Source organism: Leiobunum rupestre, chromosome 2, assembly GCF_980474605.1.
Source record: "Leiobunum rupestre chromosome 2, qqLeiRupe1.1.hap1, whole genome shotgun sequence".
Classification (NCBI taxonomy): domain Eukaryota; kingdom Metazoa; phylum Arthropoda; class Arachnida; order Opiliones; family Sclerosomatidae; genus Leiobunum; species Leiobunum rupestre.
In genome coordinates, this window is record NC_143385.1 from 76,539,533 (window position 1) to 76,559,295 (window position 19,763).

Consider the following 19,763-nt stretch of genomic DNA (forward strand, 5'->3'; position numbering starts at 1 on the left):
TTGGCTTTGCGGCGATCTTTGGTTTGTGGGGAGCGAACTGGAAATTTTTACATTACGGCTCGTTGTCAGTTCTTTCTTTAAAGGGAGTGCAATTCTACAGATTGTCTTGAAGATGCGTGTATATACTATTCTCCACCACTCTCCCCCTATTCGGCTTTCCGTTTAAAAAAATTAATGTTTATGCTTAGTTTCTCTTTTCGGTGTAACAGTCGGAAACCTGATTTCCCGCACGGTACTAACGAAGATCTATTTGGTCCGAGTTTCGCGTCTTTTTGTTTGCTCGAAGACCTATCGGTTAGTAAGTTTTTAAATTTCTTCGAATTTGTTTAGGGTTTAGCTTTTTTATCCCTTTTAATTATGAACTTATCTACTTATTCTCATATTTTATCATCCTTAGCCACAAAAGACCGTGGACTACTGATCTCTCAACAAAAATAATGCCTCATCATCATATCACTTAATGATTAATATTAAACTAAATATTTAAAAGAAATATTTGATTATATTTTCCTGGGACTTATTCTAAGATTTATTAAGCTACTTTATGGAAGTCTGAATCATTTCATTTCACTGTTTCTTTGGAGAAGGGGATCTTTTTATCAATTTATTTTTAACATAAAATATATGGTGCGATTTTTTAGGTAACATCGATATGTTTATCCCATTGAGTTGGGAATATTAATCTAGATGTCCAATCAAAACGTCGGATTTCAGGATTTCGCGAAACAAGTTTAAAAAAAAAGAATACTGCCGTCTGCTCCCAAATGACGAGGAAACTTTATCATTCTACCCGTGGTGCCGTCTATCTCTCAATGGTTCGTTCAAATGAGACGCGTTTTCCGGCAAAAATATTTTTTTTTCAAAAATAATGGATGGCGCCACGGGTCATATGATAACGTTTTCTTGTCATTTTAGAGGAGACGGCACGGCACATTCGTAATTTTCAAAAACTTGTTTCGCGTTGAGCAGATTTGATTGGATCTCTAGATTAATATTCCCAACTCAATGGTTTATCCTTAAAATACAATACTGTGACCACCTTTTTAGTCAGTATCTCTTTAGGAGGAGGAGATCTTAAATAAGTTTACTTATAGGCCAGTGCAATTAGAGTTTTATACGGGGAATTTTAGGTAAAAGCTGGATTTTGGCATATAAATAGAACTTACCGTAAAAAAATATACTGAAAGTCCCAAGCTGAAGGACGCTTGTGTTCCAAGATGGCGGCCATTCAAGATGGCCGACGCGCGATTTACTTTATTGCCTATAACTTCGGTTCTAATTGTCACAATGATTCGTACTATATATAAATTAAAAGCCACTTTGGAAATTCCACGCTTTTTAAATTGACCCACCCACTTTTCTTTTGACAATTTTCAATATTATTCAAAACCCACATACAAATTAAAATATTTGTGTCGATTGACAAATATAATTAAAACATATCTTTCATTCGAGATATTGTGGAAGAAAATCCAACTAACAGGAGGAAAGATATTTGAAATTTAATGTTTCGAAATTTTAAAAACAAGCTGGTCAAGACCCAAATAAATAAAGCCGGTTGATAAATTAATTAACGAATTAATCCTCCTAGAGATAACAATGACGAAATAAATGCAAAAATTGATATATCTATGTTAAGTCTTTAGCATTCAAGTTCGCGTCGTCGCCATTTTCCAATATGGACGCCAATTTACAAAATTTTTGTAATAAATATATTTTGGCAACGAATTTGCTTAAAATACAATTTCAGCTGCAAAAGCATTTTTTTCTGATTTTTACCAGATAAAAAATATCGAAGGATTCTTGCGGCGCCATTTTCCAAAATGGCCGCCTGATATTTTTGGAAAATTGATTAAATGTATTTGTCAATAATGCAAGTTTATTGACATAAAAAACTAATTCTATAACATTTGTTTGAGTTTAAATGTTTTAAATTTCCATAACCAAAATTAGTGCACTATCTAAAATTTTGCATTATCCTCGTCGTCATAAGAAATTGAACCCGCTTTGTTGCAACTGTTCCCACGACTGTGTGCGCACAGTGCTACGCACACAAGTCCACCTTTTTTGCATATGCAATTCGTTTTGCACGATTTTTCGCAACCACAAGTAATCAGCCTCAGAAGATTGTCTGGAGCTGATGAAAGAGTGCTTACAATTGGTCTTAAGGTACCATTGGATGTCCGTTGCCATCGCCATTCTTCAGGATTTAAATCGATACCTTTCCATTTCCGTACTTGTAAATATACCCTGTAGGAGTGTTGTTGTGCTACAGCACTTGTTGGGGGTAATTTTGCTAGCTCAAACTATGATTTGAGAGCTAAGCGTGCTAAAGAACGATTATAAAGCCGCGTTCACACTAGACACTTTGGAACCGTTTTTAAATGGTTTCGAAAGATAAAATTGACCATTTTCGGTGTCAACTGTATTAATAGCCATACGATAAATACATTCGGTAGCAAAATTTTCCATTCGATCTTTTGAAACCGTTTTAAAACGGTTCCAAAGTGGCTAGTGTGAACGCGGCTTAAGTGTAGTACCTGCAGTCGTTTAAGGTGTCCAATTTTTTACCACCGTAAAACGAAACTAAAAACCTTTCTCAAGCTATGGCTATATCACTGTGTACGTAATGTGTAAATATTGAAACTGCTTTTTGTAATTCTTTGTAAATTTCCAAAGGTTTTAGAGTGGCTTTTTTTACCCTTTTCATATGAGGTAGTGTCACAACCAGTTATCGCGTGAACGAAAAGAAGATGCTCTTTAAGATTACCTAGTCGGTTTGGAAGATTATAAATTTTAATTAGTGTATTATAAATAGATATCCGAATCGGTAAGTGATACTAAAAGTACGAGCGCATCCGTGTCTTCAGAGACTATGGTGACAGTGTGTCAGAATTTATAGCCCGGTGTACCTAGCAACAGGGGCCATACCACCGGAGGCCGATCATCATAGTGCCCTACGCCAGCGTCCCCAAGCCCGGACAGGTGACAAATCCAGCATGGGTAGTAATACCCTACTACTGATGGTCACACCTTAGACGCAAGCCACTCAACCCATCAGAAGGTGCAGCAACGGGGGGAACAATCCCCACTTCGCACACAGCAGTGGGATTAAGAGTGGATGCTATAGCAACTCCAGCCGACACCCTACCTACGTAGGTAACGAGTCAAACCCTTTGGATAGAGCTCCTAAAGGGGGTTTACGGGCACACAGCGGTCCATATAACCCGGCACAGCTGGCACCGGAGATCCCAGTGGGCTCCAAAAGGCCAGGAAACAGGACCACCGTGCCCTCAAACGGAGGCCCGCCGCCCCACAGCAGGCTACCCAATCCGCCGAGGCAGCCTGTTTGCCTGGACCCTTTCCGTTAGCCTGAGTTTAAGCTCAGTTTCCAGCCCAAACCTGACCGAAGTCGGAGGTGGAGATAGGACCATTTGATCAGAGCTAACAGCTCCCAGTGAGCCACCGCCCTTATGGGTTACAAGAGCTGGACCCCGACTCCCCGGTAAAGCCACCAGTTATTGCACACTCTAACCCATTTACGGCCAGACTATGGTGACAGGAATATTTTTTTTTGCACTTCGCTAATTGCAGTAACCACAATAAGTCGGTCAGCGTCCTCTTGTGCTCCCCCCCCCTTTCGATGGCCGTTAAATTTAAATGAGGCTCTGAGCGCCAGACGTCACTAGCGTGCCGGGAAGACGTCACGAAAATCTACTCCTTTTAAAATTCATTCCCGTTAAAAATCGCAAAACCTTGGTAAAAGATACCCAGCTAGGTAACGAAAATAAAAAAATCCGTCGAAAAAATCATTCGATAGTAATTTTGCCGCTGAAATTGTATTTTAACGACTTTCGCTGCCAAATATAAGCGTAAATTACCGTCCATATTGGAAAATGGTGATGACGACGAGGATAAAGCAAAATTTTAGATAGTGCACTGCACTAATTTTGGTTATGAAAATTTAAAACATTCAAACTCATACAAATGTTATTCGCTAGCGAAACGGGTATAGGCGGCGCCACAGTCGCTACCCCTGCAGCTTGGTTTGTCTGCGTACCTTGTTGATCAAAACAAACGATTAATATGGCGGATTGTAGGCGCCGAGGTGGCATAAATTGCCTTTTTGTAGTAATACTGCCTTTAAAAATATTACAATTCGAGTAAATGGTGAGAAAAGAACGTTGGAGTTATCGTTTCACAATTTTCCGAAATGCAAAAATCTTTTTAATGTGTGGTTAACTAATATAAAATCAGGGAAGATGCCTAGTTAGTGGGCACAGATTTGCAGCGCCCATTTTAAAGATAAAGACTTTTTAGAAAGAAAGGTTGAGACACAAATTTTACTTGTTATTACTGATTTTAAAGTTAATATTATTAAATATATATCATAATAACTGTCATTTAGATGAAGATAATTCAAGAGACGCATGAAATGCAGTGCCATTCCAAGCAATAATTTACCATGTAACTAAATAAAAAGAGAGGACCCTACGTTTTGTGAATCGTTTTAAAGGTGATCTGTTTTATTATATACTGCAAAATAAGGAAATGCTAATGAATTAAATTAATTTTAGGTCAAGCCGTTCGATTGTCATTATCGCTGGAAAATATTACATTGAGGCCCACAAAATTATGCGTTAAAAGGGCATATTTTTCTATTTTGTATTGGACCCCAATTTTCCTATCTTTGCCACCCTGATGGTTCGGTATGAGTTTTGGAGTTGATTAATAACATTTCGAGCTATTGCCGCAGATCCCAATATGATTAAAAATAATACTGTAAATTCAAATGGTTTTTATTTTTAATACTTATTTGCATATGTTAACATTTTATTCACTTCTATTGTAATTTCTAATTAAGTGGTTTCTTCAATGAATTTAATTGCTTTTAACTTTGAATTAATTCTATAATACATTTGTTTTTGCCTTTTTAGTTAACATGGCTTTGAGTAGAAAATTCATAACATAAATAGTTCAGTTCATTTGTTATCTACAAATACTAACTGGCCAAAATTTAAAATAGGAACTAATTTAACATATTAAAAATATAACTTTCCTTGACTAGAAGTGTAAATTTAATTATAACTTTTCTTTAACTAAAATCTAAAATAAAAATTATATATTTGGACAACGTTTTTCTTCAAATATTGTCAGTCTCTCTTAATATCAATTAAAAATAGCCCTTGAGAGAATAGACAAAAAAATGAAAAGGCCTAGCTGAATTTTTCCATAGTAGCCTCTACAGTCGTTAGCCAGTAGATTCCTTCCGTTCCAACTTAGTTATTTTGTGCCACTGCCTCTTCAATTGATATTATCTTCGCTACAAATGGACTCTCCACAAATATTTCACCCCGACTAAAAGCTAGAAATAAATTTTTGAGACTAGCTAAGTGACCAAATAAGAGTACATAACCCTTTTTGAGCCAGCCAAATTTAACCCTCGCAACTCTAACCATTTTATTACCGTACAATACCGAAGGCACAGTTAGTTCTTTTCCTTCATTTTACCCCACTTCTAAAGTCAGAAAGTTGGGATAGCTCTCAGTATCTTTATATATAAAATAGACCAGCAATTTACTGCATGTTTGCAAAAGCCTGAATTTCTAGAATAATAAGTAAAACAGGTTACATTAAAGAATTGGGTTTTAATAAAAAATATATTTACCCACTATTGCATGAACAATGGACACTTTCAATGCTGTGTTTTCCATCACCAACTTCAAATTTTAACTTTGGTTTTAAGCATCCGCACACCTTATTCTATGGATCAAGAGTAGACTACTCTCCAATATACTTCAAAATTTCAAGCATGGAGCGATTCACTAATATACCAAATAAAATTATTTAAAATACATTATACATTATACAAAATGCTGAAGCTACTAGTCTATGAAATTAGAACAATCTGGGCTTGTTCTAATGTGAAGATAATAATAAATTTCCTACATACCTTTAAAACTTTCAAACTGATCCCGTGTATGAATTCTCCAAGGCCTACTCATAGTGTTATTAAACTCGAATATGTATACTTATATTTACGAATTCAATACCTATTGACAGTTCAAAATTAATAAATAAATGTCGTATATACACCTTTGTTAATACAAAACATTCGAACACGCTTTAAAAAATATGCTAAAATCGTTAGTAAAATGTTTTAATTGATGTTATAAAACGCGCATTTTCGCATAACGCCATTACCCGTATCACCCAAATATAGTTCTAGGCAATGTGACTAGGTGGCGCAGCTGTAGTTTTCGGTGGCGAATAGAATTAGTTTTTTATGTCAATAAACTTGCATTAATGACAAATACATTTTAATCAATTTTCCAAAAATATCAGGCGGCCATTTTGGAAAATGGCGCCGCAAAAATCCTTCGATATTTTTTATCTGGTAGAAATCAGAAAAAAAAATGCTTTTGCAGCTGAAATTGTATTTTAAGCGAATTCGTTGCCAAAATATATTTATTACAAAAATTTGTAAATTGGCGTCCATATTGGAGGATTAATTCGTTAATTAATTTATTTTGGTCTTGACCAGCTTGTTTTTGAAATTTCGAAACATTAAATTTCAAATATCTTTCCTCCTGTTAGTTGGATTTTCTTGCACAATATCTCGAATGAAAGATATGTTTTAATTATATTTGTCAATCGATACAGATATTTTAATTTGTATGTGGGTTTTGAATAATATTGAAAATTGTCAAAAGAAAAGTGGGTGGGTCAATTTAAAAAGCGTGGAATTTCCAAAGTGGCTACAGATAGGTAATACCATTATCGACAATGAAATATAGTGCATGGCTGTAGCTTTTAATTGATATATAGTAAGAATCATTGTGACAATTAGAACCGAAGTTATAGGCAATAAAGTAAATCGCGCGTCGGCCATCTTGGAACGCAAGCGTCCTTCAGCTTGGGACTTTCAGTATATTGTTTCTAATGGTAAGTACTATTTCTACTCCAAAATCCAGCTTTTACCTAAAATTCCCCGTATACGGCCCATTTTTATTTTATCTGTCCTGGCCTATTAATACAAAAATAAAAACACTATCCCTTCAGGAGGGATTTAAAAAAAAAGTTGTAATAAAAATGCTTCTCCATCGAAAAAGCTAAAAATTACGAAAAGTTAAGGGGTAACTGTCGTTTCCCAAGGCGGCTAAAATGTTAAAAATATCCAATTAAATTTTGGTTTAGAAAAGTAATTTTAAATTTTTTTACTGTACCGAAGTAGCAACAGATGGCGATAGCCCTACCACTTTAACGTTTTAAATGCGTTAGTCTATATTTATTATAAACCTTTCCGTTATTAAAGCAATTGTACAATAATATCAATGGCAATCAAGGGTACGCCGTAGGTTGAGTAGGAGTGTAGTTCCAGCTTTTAACGGGTAGTGCGCAGAGCGGCAGTTTTATACATGTACCTTGTTTAAAAAATAAATTTATACAACAATCTTGGAATTTTATTAGAAATATTTTAAAAACTTTTATTTTATAGGAAATAAAATGTTACTTGAACAACTGAACGGAATTGAATTGTTTATGCTGTTAAATTTATAACATTCAATTTCCAAAGTGTAAAATTAAAATTTGTATATAATCACGGTCAAGTTTTCAAAATTATTAAGGGTCCCATCAGCCTTCGCTTTAAACGGATAAAAAAATGTCCTTGTATATATAGGCTGAAAAGGAAAACTAATTCTAATAGGAACACTTTTGGGCATCGGGTTTGTAAACTTCATTTAAACTCTCGCTCAAATTCTTATCCATTATTGGCCGCAGCGACGAACACGTGCTTGGATACCATTTTTGTCAGTGAAACTGATCTTCAATGGCCAAGTATTTCAAGTTTCCTTGACTAATAATAATCTATTTTAAGTCAATGAATATATTTCATTTAAAAACTTAGCAGTGAAAACTCTTCTATCATTTTGCTATCTTGGATTGCGCCTTGTCGTTTTAATTAATCGTTTGTGTGGACTAGTGTTACGTAGAGACGATATTTCAGCACCGACCAGGATTTATCATAGAAAACATAAAGAGGAATCACATCTTTAGCTTTAAAGGAAATAGGTATTTGGAGCACCAACACTTTAAATATTGGCCGCTCAATTATATGGCTTCCAACAGTGGCGTAGCCCGGGGGACACGTATGGGTTGTACTTTGATATTCAATGGTGTCCCCCCCCCCGGAACAAAATCCTGGCTACGCGATTAGCTTTAGATATTTCTGGCGCTAGTTAGTGAACTCTTGCCCAAATTGTTATGGCTCTTCCATAAAGAATGCGTTGAGGTTGAGAACCTCCAACGCGTTCTTTATGGAAGACCCCATAAATTTCCTTTATTCCCTTCACGATCAGCGATTATCAGCGCCGTGGGAGGCAGCGGACAATATTGGAGCCCTCGGAGGGCGACAGAAATACCAGAGGTTATATTCCCTTTAGCAATGCTTTTAAATATATCTCTTGCTTCTAAGGCTCTGGGTTTGCGCCAAGGTTGTACATTTTAAGATACCGGAAAATAATACGTCTAAAGTATAACGAAACGAAAAATCAGCTGAATTGCTATTACTCTTCTATATTTCCTATTGATTTATGGAAAAATGAATAAATGTCTTTGACATTTCTTTAGGCGTACATATTCTCTAATATAAACCAATATTTTTTGTGTGAAGGAAATGTTACATATTTTATCGGTATTCGCTCTTAAGCGAAATGCTAAATAAGTGAAATATGAAACGCAATCTGAAGGAACGATGATGCGCTGAAGTCTCTATCTTCCTGTATCCAGTTTCCCAAAAATAATTTGAATATTCTCCCTGATTCCTGATTACGCTACTATGTTCAAAGCTGAAACAATTTATAACACTTCACAACATTATTAAATACTTAAAAAAATTCCGCGTTTTATCAATGGGTTTTAAACTAGAAAGGTAAGGTTTTCCTTTAATTTGAAAATATGGGCACTTTGTATAATAATTACTTTATGTTTAGGCCTAAGGTGGTGCCTTGAGTATTAGCCTAGCTGATTATTATTATTATTATTATTATTATTGGGTTATATAAGCGAATTAACATTACTTTAAGAAATCTTTTATTAATAATTAAATAAATAAATGACCCTGAATAGAAAGAATGAAATCTTTCGTTTGTCCAAAGATTAGAGGTCGGCGTTCGATTAACTTTTATCCATGGATAAAATAAGTTCGGCGATATTTAAATAATATTTATTTAAATAACCAATATTTGAATAATAATTGTAAAATGTTTAAATAATCGAAAGTGGATAAGCCTATTAATTAAACAAAACAAACAATTATTTAAATAAATACCATTTTAATTCAAATAAATGCTTGGTTGCGTAAAAAACATAATTAAATAAGTTAAAATTATATTCGTTTTACCAAATTTTGTTAAATAAATCGGAAATTTTGTGGATAATGAATAAACAATTCCGAGCACTACCAAAGATAATAATATCGTAGCCTAGTAGCGTAGGCAGAAATAATTGCTTCGTTAAAAAAACGGCCCTCAGAAACCGGCTTTTCGAATCTAGGGTACGAGAACTGTATTATCTTTGATTTCACGCAACAGAGACAGTTCATTTATTTTATCATAAACTGTTCCTACCAAATTTCGTCTCTTTTATAAAACTATCCCTTAAAAAAAAACAGATTTACATTTAAACAGAGGCATTTGATTGAATAGTTACCCTTTCTTTCAATTTGTAGCCTTTTCCCCGTTCAGAGAAATGATAATCATTAAACCTCTTATTTGTTTTTACACGAACAATTAGCCTTTTCAGTTTACATAGAGCAACGTAGTGGCAAATGCAAGAAGCTCATAAACTGCTGGATTTTCGTCTGCTAAGCAGACGCTTTATTGAAAAATCGTCTGGTTAGCAGACGAAAATGCAGCAGTTCATGAGCTTCTCACATTTGCCACTACGTGGCTCTATGTAAACTGAAAAGGCTAATTCATTTATCTTATAAGAGAATAACTATTGGTAGAATCTGTTTACACATTTTAGCAGAAACACTTGACATTTAGAAACAGAAAACCCGTTACCTCATATCAAACAAAAAATCGTGTACCGCCGAACAGTAACATCACCAAATAATTTTATCAGTCGGCCACAATTTTTGTGACTTCTGCAGTCTGTTATGATCTTATTTGACTTTTTTTTTTAAATTGAGTCTTCAACAAAAGGGTCTCATGGATAATATAACACTTTTTATTACAAAAAGCTGCGGCAAGCTTTCGACCGTCCCAGCGATTTTCGTCAGGCATACTAATTACAAAAACGTTTACAGAAAACGTCCCGACAATATTGGTTTTTTACATCAGCAACATTCATTTTTTTTATTATAGCTCCCCACAGTTTCGCCTCCCCGTTCCCTTCTTCTAAGTTCAACTGCCCTTCTCCCGTACAATTGTTAAAAACACCTTCGATAAATTTTCGTCTAAAATAGTCAGACTCCGAATAAAAAAGTTCTGGATTTTCCCAATCTATTGTGTGTTTAAAGTGTGTCGATGTGTCGATCGTTTTTACTACACGCGTATTTGTGCTCTGGTAATCTGATTTTTACGGACCATGAGTTTCCCCAATATACGAACCATCATTAAGTCTTACTTTTAATTTTATAAACAACATCTTTTTATCAAGTTTGTGAATTTTCGGTTTAAATTTACTTAGTTCTTTTTTTATTGTTTTATTCTTTTTACATATTAATTTATTTGACTTATAATTTATTTGACATATTAATTATTAAACTTATTAAGACCAACTTTTGACTTCAAGATACGCGTATTGACCTTAAATATTAATTTTTTAATGACGTTAAATTTCCATTGGACCCAGGCCCGTAGCCAGAAAAATTTCGTTAAGGGGGCATTAGCTGTTGGTGAGGGGGCAAATTTTTTTCGTTACCTAATTTCGAAAATTAACATAAGTGGTGCCGTGAAATGTTTTTGGTGTTCTGAAGTAGACCATTCTACAATTTGTATTTTATTAAGAAATAGTCACCTATAAATAATGATCTAAACCATAGACAAAGACAAGTGGTCCAAAAGGAGAATTTCAACGAATAGAAGTTTAAAAAACTAATAAAAATGAAGGGGCAGATAATATTCTTTGAGGGGGAATGGATTAAATTGAGGGGGCAGGTGGAAGCAAATAAAAATTTCATTTGAGGGGACAACATTTATTTTTGAGGGGGCATTGCCCCGAATCCCCCCCCCCCCGTGGCTATGGGCCTGATTGGACCGTAAGTACTGTTTTCTCGAGACCCAGGTAGCCTTCTTTGGGAAAGATGTTCAATCAGGTTCTATTCATTGAGAGGTGCAGCCCTATGGTCAGAAGCGTAGGCAGTTCCTCGTGGAAGAAAGACATTGAAGTAGAAAGCGTTGGGGAACTAATATGATTTTATGATATCCAATTATGCTTGACGAAACAAAGAAAGAACACTACGACGCTAAATCGTTTCACTCTTTGCATATAATTATACTATGTCATTTATTTATTTATTTATTTATTTATTTATTTATATTAGGGTATTTTTAAAATTAATATGCAATTCAAAATATTTATATGTAGTCAGAAGTAAATGAACTGAAGTTATCAGACTGCTATACTCCACATGTTGGAGCCGTTTTCCTTATGAAGTTACATTTTACCTCGAATTTGAAATTTTGCGCCCTCCTTGGCCGAAATAGAAACGTTTTGGTTTTTGTGAAACCATTTTTTATACATAGAAATAGCTAAACCCACAATTAAGAAGTACAATTTATCGCGTTAAAAGACAGGGATGAAAATTAGCTTTCATTTGATTCGATTTTCTCATCATTTTCAAAAGGAAAACGCCCTCCAATTCTGAGCGCTATTTCGATAACTGCAGTTCATTTACTTCTGATGTAGTACCATAAAAAAGGCGATTAATGTTCCAAAATAGCTGACCCAAAACCACACGGTGGAATTTTGTTCCCGGCCAGAGTTGCTCTGAAACAGAGAACCTTCTTTTACCTCTCCAATCTTACTTAATTTTCTCTAAATTAGTTAATTAATTTTAATTTAAATACACTTTTTTAATTTTTTACGTTCTGCTGAAGGATATCATATTGGGCAATAATTCAGTTCCTGTGGCTAGTATTGACTGCGAGCCATCACGGAGGCCTCCATGGCGTGGAAGCGGAGCAGTACGTGGACCTCTACCCGAAGCTCTTTCCGTATCGAGCCGGAAGTGGCTATCACCCGCCGAACATCCCTCCCGCTCTCTTGGATGAGACATATTCGGAAATTCTGACCACCATGAGACTGAAAGGAAATCTCGAAGAAGCTATTGCTCAGCAAAGTAAGTTCATTCACGAGTCCCCCTTCGTGGACGCGCAAAGTGTTTCTAATTGAAAAGCGTAACTGGGACATCCAATTTTAAATTTATCTGTTGCTGGTACGATTTTAAGTATATATAAGTTATATTTCGTTTAGCTTGGCGATGCTTGTTCGCGGCTACCGAATTAAGTGTTAAATTTGTTTAATTATCCAGTTTCGATTTGTTGTTAAAATACAACCATGGTTATTCAACTTTAGAAGGTTGGACTACGACGTTATACTAGTGGTAGAAACGAGTATCTGATGAAAGGAAGCATTTTATTTGTTAGCCGCTCCCTCTGTGGCAGATAAATAGAACCTCGTGAAATAAAATAAGAAAATAAGGTTGGGTAAATGTATTTTAATAAAATGTATTTACTTTTATAACTTAGAAAGTAAATAAATATTTTCACTTAAGTCTATCTTTATGTAAATAACTTAGATGGCGCTCCTGCGCAATAACAATGAAAGAAGGGTAATTTCGGGAAAGCAACTCCGATTTATAAGCGAAATTTTAATGCTACCATAATCCAACCTCCTAAGGTAATTAGAACAGTGGTTTTCAACCTTTATTTTCCGTGGAACCCTTCGTTACCAGGATCAAAATCTGCCGAACCTCTGAAATTTTAGGAAATATTATTTAGGGGGTCGGTGGGCAAAGCCTAAGAATTTTTACGAACCTTGGCAAAGCCCACAGCGTTTGGAAAACCAATTTTGAAAGGCAAAACGCCCCAGATTTCAAATATATTATTTTTTAAATAATAAAGACATATAAATGTTATTATTATAAATAATAATATTTATAAGTAAAAAATCGTCGGGTGTGAAAAGGGGTCCACTGAATAAAATATTTATGGTTGATTGGTCACCAGTTTCACCTTTCTATCCTCATTCCTCACAAGCCATCCACAATCCATACTCGAGCCAAAGTAATTCCACTAGGATGGATACTCACTTCAAAATGAGAAATGCATCGCTATAAAAATCTTCGTTAAGCTCAGTTTTCACTATCGCGCGTCATAAAGCATTTTTCTTGACGAGCTTCAAAACTTTTGTACGTCACAAAGTTGAATGACGCGCCCTTACGTGCCCTAGTGGAAACCAAAGCTTAGACTTAACACAAGTTATTCGTGTTGTCGCTCTTACCATCACGGTGATTTGCCCTTACAAGAACCATATAAAGAGTAACTTGCAAGTCCAGGTTCTCTACATTAATACTTCCTAGCGGAGCACGGATTGTGGTTTTATCGTATGGTCTTAAATGACCTCTTGACAATCATCTTGGCCACTTTATTACAGATTGGTTTCCGCCCTTTGGAAAATGGTTTCTTATCACACAGGCTTCTATTTGATTAACAAAGCGGATTGAAAAAATTGTCACGCTTTTTTTAATTAAGTCATTTGTGAGCTTAGTCACGAGAAAGTCTGAGAGATATTTCACAGTGTGAAATATTGAAGGACTTTTTTGGGAAATATTTATATTTATATTTTAGGATGGTTTTTCTCAAAAAGACCAAATTCAAAGTATTGTTTAATATTTTGTTTGTTTAACGTAATCTTGAATATTTATAGATGGATATGTCCCGTTAAATATTTTGTCAGCAACTGCGAGACACAATGCGCATTATTTAGCCAAACCTAAATATTTGTACGAGGTCGAGCAGTTTGAAGATCATCTGGAAGAACTTAGCAAAAGAATTCAAAACAAGTGCGTCTAAACAGATTTTATTAAAGAACCATAAATTGTTATTTTCTAAAAAAAATGACACTTATTAAAAGATAGTGAAGCCGTAACGTATGAAATTGACACAAAAAGAGATCCAACCAGGATATTTTGTGGAGAGGTCAGCGAACTCGATCTTCTATTTCCGACCGTAAAAAGATCTCGCTGTGCTACATAAAATAAATTATATAAAGCCAGTTATTTTATGGTATCAATATAGCAACTTTGTGCTATTAATTATTTTTATTAACATCCTAATATTTAATAAACAACTTCCACACGCGTAGTCAATAGCGTTTACCAACTTCCTGCCAGAACTCCGAAACCATTAACTCCATAGTTATTATGGGGCACGTAAAAATTCTAAGAATGCTCCCCGTGGAAGTGATAATTCTCACTTCTCAGAATTTTGACGGTCGCTCTCTCAGGACGTGACGTAATCTCTTCTCACGAGTTCTCTTGAGAAGAGTGAGAACGACTTCGAGAATTCTCACTTGGTTCTAGCTGCCATTTTGAGAAGAATGAATTATCATTTGACACTTTTTAGCGAGTTCTCGCGGGGATAAACTTTCGGAAGAACTGTTTCTTAGAATTTGAATGCACCCACGGTAACCAACTATTGATAAGCCAACAGCGCGTCATAAACGTTGACCGCGATAGGACAATACAGCGTCTGATGGAGGTCGATTTCGCGGAGGTCACGTGCCAAAAGTGGGTAAACGCTTCGTTAGAAAACTGGCAATCAGAAAGCTCTCAGAATTCGAATCTAGGGTACGGAGTTCTATATTATCTTTGGCTAGATTGAGTGACGAAACATAGGAATATTTTCCCATCTGTGTACTCCTTTTCCCCAACAGCAGCAGACTATGTTTGTGACGAACGGTATCACGACAGAGATAATCAAATATGCTCACCTCTAGATAAAAAGATACTGATTAAACTAAATTTGAAGCAAAGACTTTTTCATTAATAAATCGAATGTGTGTCTTTAGAGTTGATCTCTTTCAATGACGACGGCTAACCAATTTCTAACAAATTTTATTCATTGTACTATATTTTACTATATATATTATCATTTATTAAGAATATTACCAAGAATGTATTTATTTTTATTTAGGGAAAATGACTACGCGGAAACCATTTTGAGCGCTGCTCCAAATCTACTTCATGCCAGCTAGGAGCAACAAACACAAGGAGAACGCAGCTGGCCGTTAAACACGCTAACGCAGGGTTGTGTACAAATTTCATTGGATGAGCCTTTACTCTTAACGTTTTACGGGCGACGGGGAAGACCATTTCGGAATTTTCACCTTCCGACGACAGCAACCGCTAAAGCGTCTAACCAATGAAAAATGTACGCAAGAAAATGCGCGACTTTTGACGGTTTGCGTTCTCCTTGTGTGGGGTGCTGTGCTTGTTGCTCCTAGATGCCAGAAGAGTAAACTCCTTCTCATTATAAAAAGTGAAATTAGCCCCTTATCTCATTGGTTCCCTAAAACTGACGTTTGCACACGCCGCCGGTAACTGTTCCTCCCCCTCGTGCCGGTGAAAAATCCGACCATCATGATGCCCACGTATCATCTCAACATAGTCAATTTCCCATATTAGAAATAAAAACATTATTGATATGACTATAAGATTAAATGTGCCAATAATTGAACTTTTCAGGCTCAGCTTGAACAAAGAAGAAGTGTATTACTCACTTCCGAAATTTTCGTTGTACGGAATCCGCGGTGGCATGGCAGCGCTAGAAACGTGTCACAAAGTTCGTAGTGTCTCCTGTCAGCTGAGTAGATACAGAACGATGGACGGAACTTGTAACAACCCGAATAATCCAACTTGGGGACAAGCGTTCGCCTGTTTTCAGAGAGTTCTCGCACCCGAATACGCTGACGGTAATGTATTCAGTAACTACATTTTGAAGGCGATAAACATTTGGGTGAATCGGATTGAGCTACAGATCTGTTGAGAGTCCTAACCTTGCAAAATCATGCGTTCTAGTTATCCGGATATTCTTATCCATAAAACAAGGGCTTAGAGACGATAAAATGAATGGGGTTAAGTGTTACTTTAAAAACTGAACGCTAGTTAGGGAGGTAAAACCGGATTGGATTCTATTTGTGCATCCACAGAAACCGTTTTTTTACTGTCGCCGAAAAATAAATATCTGTGATCAACCATGGGTCAACGTAAATCACGATGACGCCATCTATGTAGGCTGACCGTCATATTTCGGAAATAAAGGTTTGAAAAAAGTTCTAACTTTGAACTAGTAAAATTAAAATTAAAATTATGAATTGAATGAAGTCGCAAAGCGATGATGATGGCAGCTATGCAGTCACGAAATATTCCCCTTTTTTCTTACCCCCAAATTCCAAGGCCGAGAAGATGTTGGAATTTATTTTACGGGCTATTTCAGTGCGTGTTTTTTAGGTTCAAATCCTGAAAATGGATATACAGGGTGTCCACTAAAAAACGATACATGGCGAATATCTCAGAAACCGTTTTCTCTAGGAATTTAAAATTTTTATGCTACGTAGCTCGTGCAGGGGGCCAAAGAAGAATGATAGACATGGTTCAAGGTCATCCAAAAACTATCTCGAGAACCGTAAGTGTTAGAAAGTTGGTTTCAATTAGAAAAGTGTTCCCCGTCACGTTTTGTGCCTACATAGCGTGAACATGATCGGATTCGACCAATAGTAAGTCGAGAAAATTTTTACCAAAATCACAAAGGTCGTAAAAGGGAAAATTGCAAGACAGCGCTAATAACTCCAAAACAAGTCGTGCTACATAATCGAAATTTGCTAGACAATCGCATCATGGTAGGATATTTTAATATTTGGAAAATTGTATGACCTTGAACCATTACCTTCAAGGTCATACTAAAATTATCTTGAGAACCATTACGTTTAGAGCAAAAATTCCAATTAGAAAGTTGTCCTTCGTCACATTTTATGTATTAATAACTTAAAATTATAATTTCTAATTGGAATTTTTGATCTAAACCTAATGGTACGCCTTTTCACAGTGGCGTAACTAGGGACCCGCAGAGCCCACGACCGCGGGGGGGGGGGGGCATGACATTGTCACAAAATAGGGGCCCCTTTCGTCTTAAGAATTAATTTTTTGCTACGAAAATTGTACTAATGCTTGGTAACCAATAAAAAAGATTTTTTTTATAAAGGGCCCTTTTGATATCCTGCGGGGGGGGAGCAAACGTTGTCGTTACGCCACTGCCTTTTCAATAACGCAAGGAATGTGGGAATTTTTATTTTTTTGGGTCCACTTATTGTATGTTTTTTGTGAAACAAAGTCCCATTTAAATTTTTTCTATGGAAAAGTTTTACAGAGGCATATTTAAATATGGTAGTAGTAAACAAAAAAGTAATTATTGTATGTTCCTCCCTTTAATGTATCAGTCAAATCATCCCGTTATCTCATTGGTTCCCTAAAACTTACATCTTCTAACAAAATTCAAACAGACTGGGGGGCCGGGTAAAAACTACCCTATTCAGTGATTTTAGTCTCACATGACCAGACGTCATCCATGCATAAAGAAAAAAAACCGCACTAAATGGTTGCCATAACCAAAGCTACGAAGTTAAATTAGTATATTACTCATGATGACCGTTGATCGTTTGAACAATTACTTTTCCCCAAGTGTAAATAAGTATATTCTTGAAAATTCAGATGATTTAAATTAATAGTAACTTGATATTTGTTAGGGTTCGGCATTGGTAGCATTTTAATTTATAAACTTGGTAGCAAACGATATTATTACCTTGTCAAAACTACCTCGCCACCTTCATTTGACTGTCTTTGCAGAGATTTTGGAAATTTTATCTAATTTGATAATAGCAGACGCTTGATCCTAAGCGCTATCTCGAAAAAGCATGATGCCCCAGCGCCACCTAGACTCGTAATTAATAATATTATTGGAAGAGTTTTTAGTGCCTCGCATGTGTAAAACAATTCAATGCAGTAGGTTAGGAACGTTTGAGAAGTGAGGAGGGGCCAAGCAGCTTAAACCCTGTGGTCTGGGGAGAACAGTCGCCTGGCGATCAGTAAATCTTTTTTAAAAATCAAATACCGGAAAAGATTTAGTATCTTTTGTATTTCAAAATTTAATAGATGGATTTCAACAAGAATTGATCTATTTATATATAGAGAGAATGTTTATATTCCTTTGATTTTTACCTTCGCTCCCGTTGCAGCTCCAGGATAAGAACCAGGCCCCTCCCCTTAAAATTCAATCAACTCCAGGCGGCGCATTATTGGCTCCCTAAATATTACATCCTCTTGACGCGATTGACATTCGCGTGAGCGACGCGTTATATAAGAACGCCTCCTTTTCAATTTCCTCCCCCCTTTGTTGATTCCCCTGGTTCATGATGCGTCGCGACTGACAGAATATAAACATTATCTCTATATATAAATAGATCAATTCTTGATTTCAGTCTATCTTTAACACAAAAATAGGAACGATTTCAGTAAGTTTCAATATATATTATGATGCTCAACCAATGTTTCTTAAAAAATTAAGAACCGTAGGTTAATATTATCTCTATTTAGCCTCTAATATTTTTATTTGGAGAATTTGTAGTTTTTAGCGACCAAAAAGTTGGAGGGGATAATTACATTATAATACTTGGTAGAGGCATTTCCTCCCTTTCATTCCCGGTTCCTACGACTCTGATCCAATGTCTGGCATTTGATTTGATAGGCGTATCAGTGATGCGTACCTCAGTGGATGGCTTTCCACTGCCAAATCCGCGTCACATTTCAACCACTCTTCACAGACATCAGGACCAACCTAACTCCATCGCAACTCATATGCTGATGCAGTGGGGTCAACTGGTGGATCACGACATTACCTTCACCAAATCGTTTCTCGCAGGTAATAATTAAAACGTTATAAGTTTAGGAATTGCGATCAATCTTAGTATTCAAAATTCAGCAGCTGCCTCTAGCAAAGATAATATAGAACTCCGTACCCCAGATTCAAATTCCTAGAGCTTTCCAATTGACGGTTTTGTAACGAAGCCATTACCCACTTCCATCACATGCCCTCCAAAAAATCGATCTCCATCGGTTGTTATAGTAGACGATTTTCATATCTAGAGTATGAGCTCTATAGTAAACTTTCCTCTAGTGAGAAGAAGTCTTTAAGACCCTTTCGGAAAGATTTGATTAGAGTAAACAGCTCTCTATTATTACTGATAACCTCAACACGTTTTCATCGAAAGGAAAAACCGAAGACCTAGAGGAAAACCCAAATAACCGGGAGTCGTTCCGAGTTTCCATCCAATGACTGTCACGCTAATTTATTCAAGTATGTTACTTACCTTGAGTTTACCCCTAGCGATATCGTTGAAGATGAAAGGTTACAGATCTCCTGAAATATTTTAGCTTAGAACTAAAGAATTATGGGTCCTCAAATTGGTACTCTCACAATATCGTGCCAATGGTCGTTTATTTCACAAAATTAACTTTAGTCACCTGACCATCGCAATCCCTTAGTCTTTACCCAAAACCCACCCACAAAGTTAGAACAGAGGAAGATAAGCGGACAGAAGGTAGCGGTAGACGTCGGCTCGAACTCAACCTTTCACACATTCACGACTCGAACGTATTCCTTTATTTCTTATTATCAGATAACTTGTAGGATGTACTA

The 19,763-nt window shown here is 36.0% G+C and overlaps 2 protein-coding genes across 2 annotated transcripts in view; both read left to right on the top strand.

Moving 5' to 3' along the window:
• Positions 1 to 11,249: 11,249 nt before the first annotated feature.
• Positions 11,250 to 14,084, top strand: LOC149959050 (uncharacterized). Its single transcript, XM_090167329.1, has 3 exons — positions 11,250 to 11,266; positions 12,108 to 12,349; positions 13,939 to 14,084. Exons 1-3 carry the CDS (start codon positions 11,250 to 11,252, stop codon positions 14,082 to 14,084), a joined length of 405 nt encoding a protein of 134 aa, XP_090023455.1.
• A 1,685-nt stretch (positions 14,085 to 15,769) lies between these two features.
• The window catches only part of LOC149959051 (peroxidase-like), a 34,971-nt gene continuing 30,977 nt past the window's right edge, over positions 15,770 to 19,763 (top strand). The window contains exons 1-2 of the mRNA XM_090165128.1: positions 15,770 to 15,984; positions 18,813 to 18,986. Coding sequence (XP_090021254.1) covers positions 15,828 to 15,984; positions 18,813 to 18,986 — 331 coding nt within the window. The 5' untranslated portion in view covers positions 15,770 to 15,827. The remainder of the gene's footprint in view (positions 15,985 to 18,812; positions 18,987 to 19,763) is intronic.

What these genes read in the sequence shown, in the direction of transcription:
- LOC149959050 (XM_090167329.1), top strand. An exon ending in AGAAGCTATTGCTCAGCAAA is followed by an intron (nt 12,350 to 13,938) that starts GTAAGTTCATTC and finishes GAATATTTATAG; the next exon opens with ATGGATATGTCCCGTTAAAT.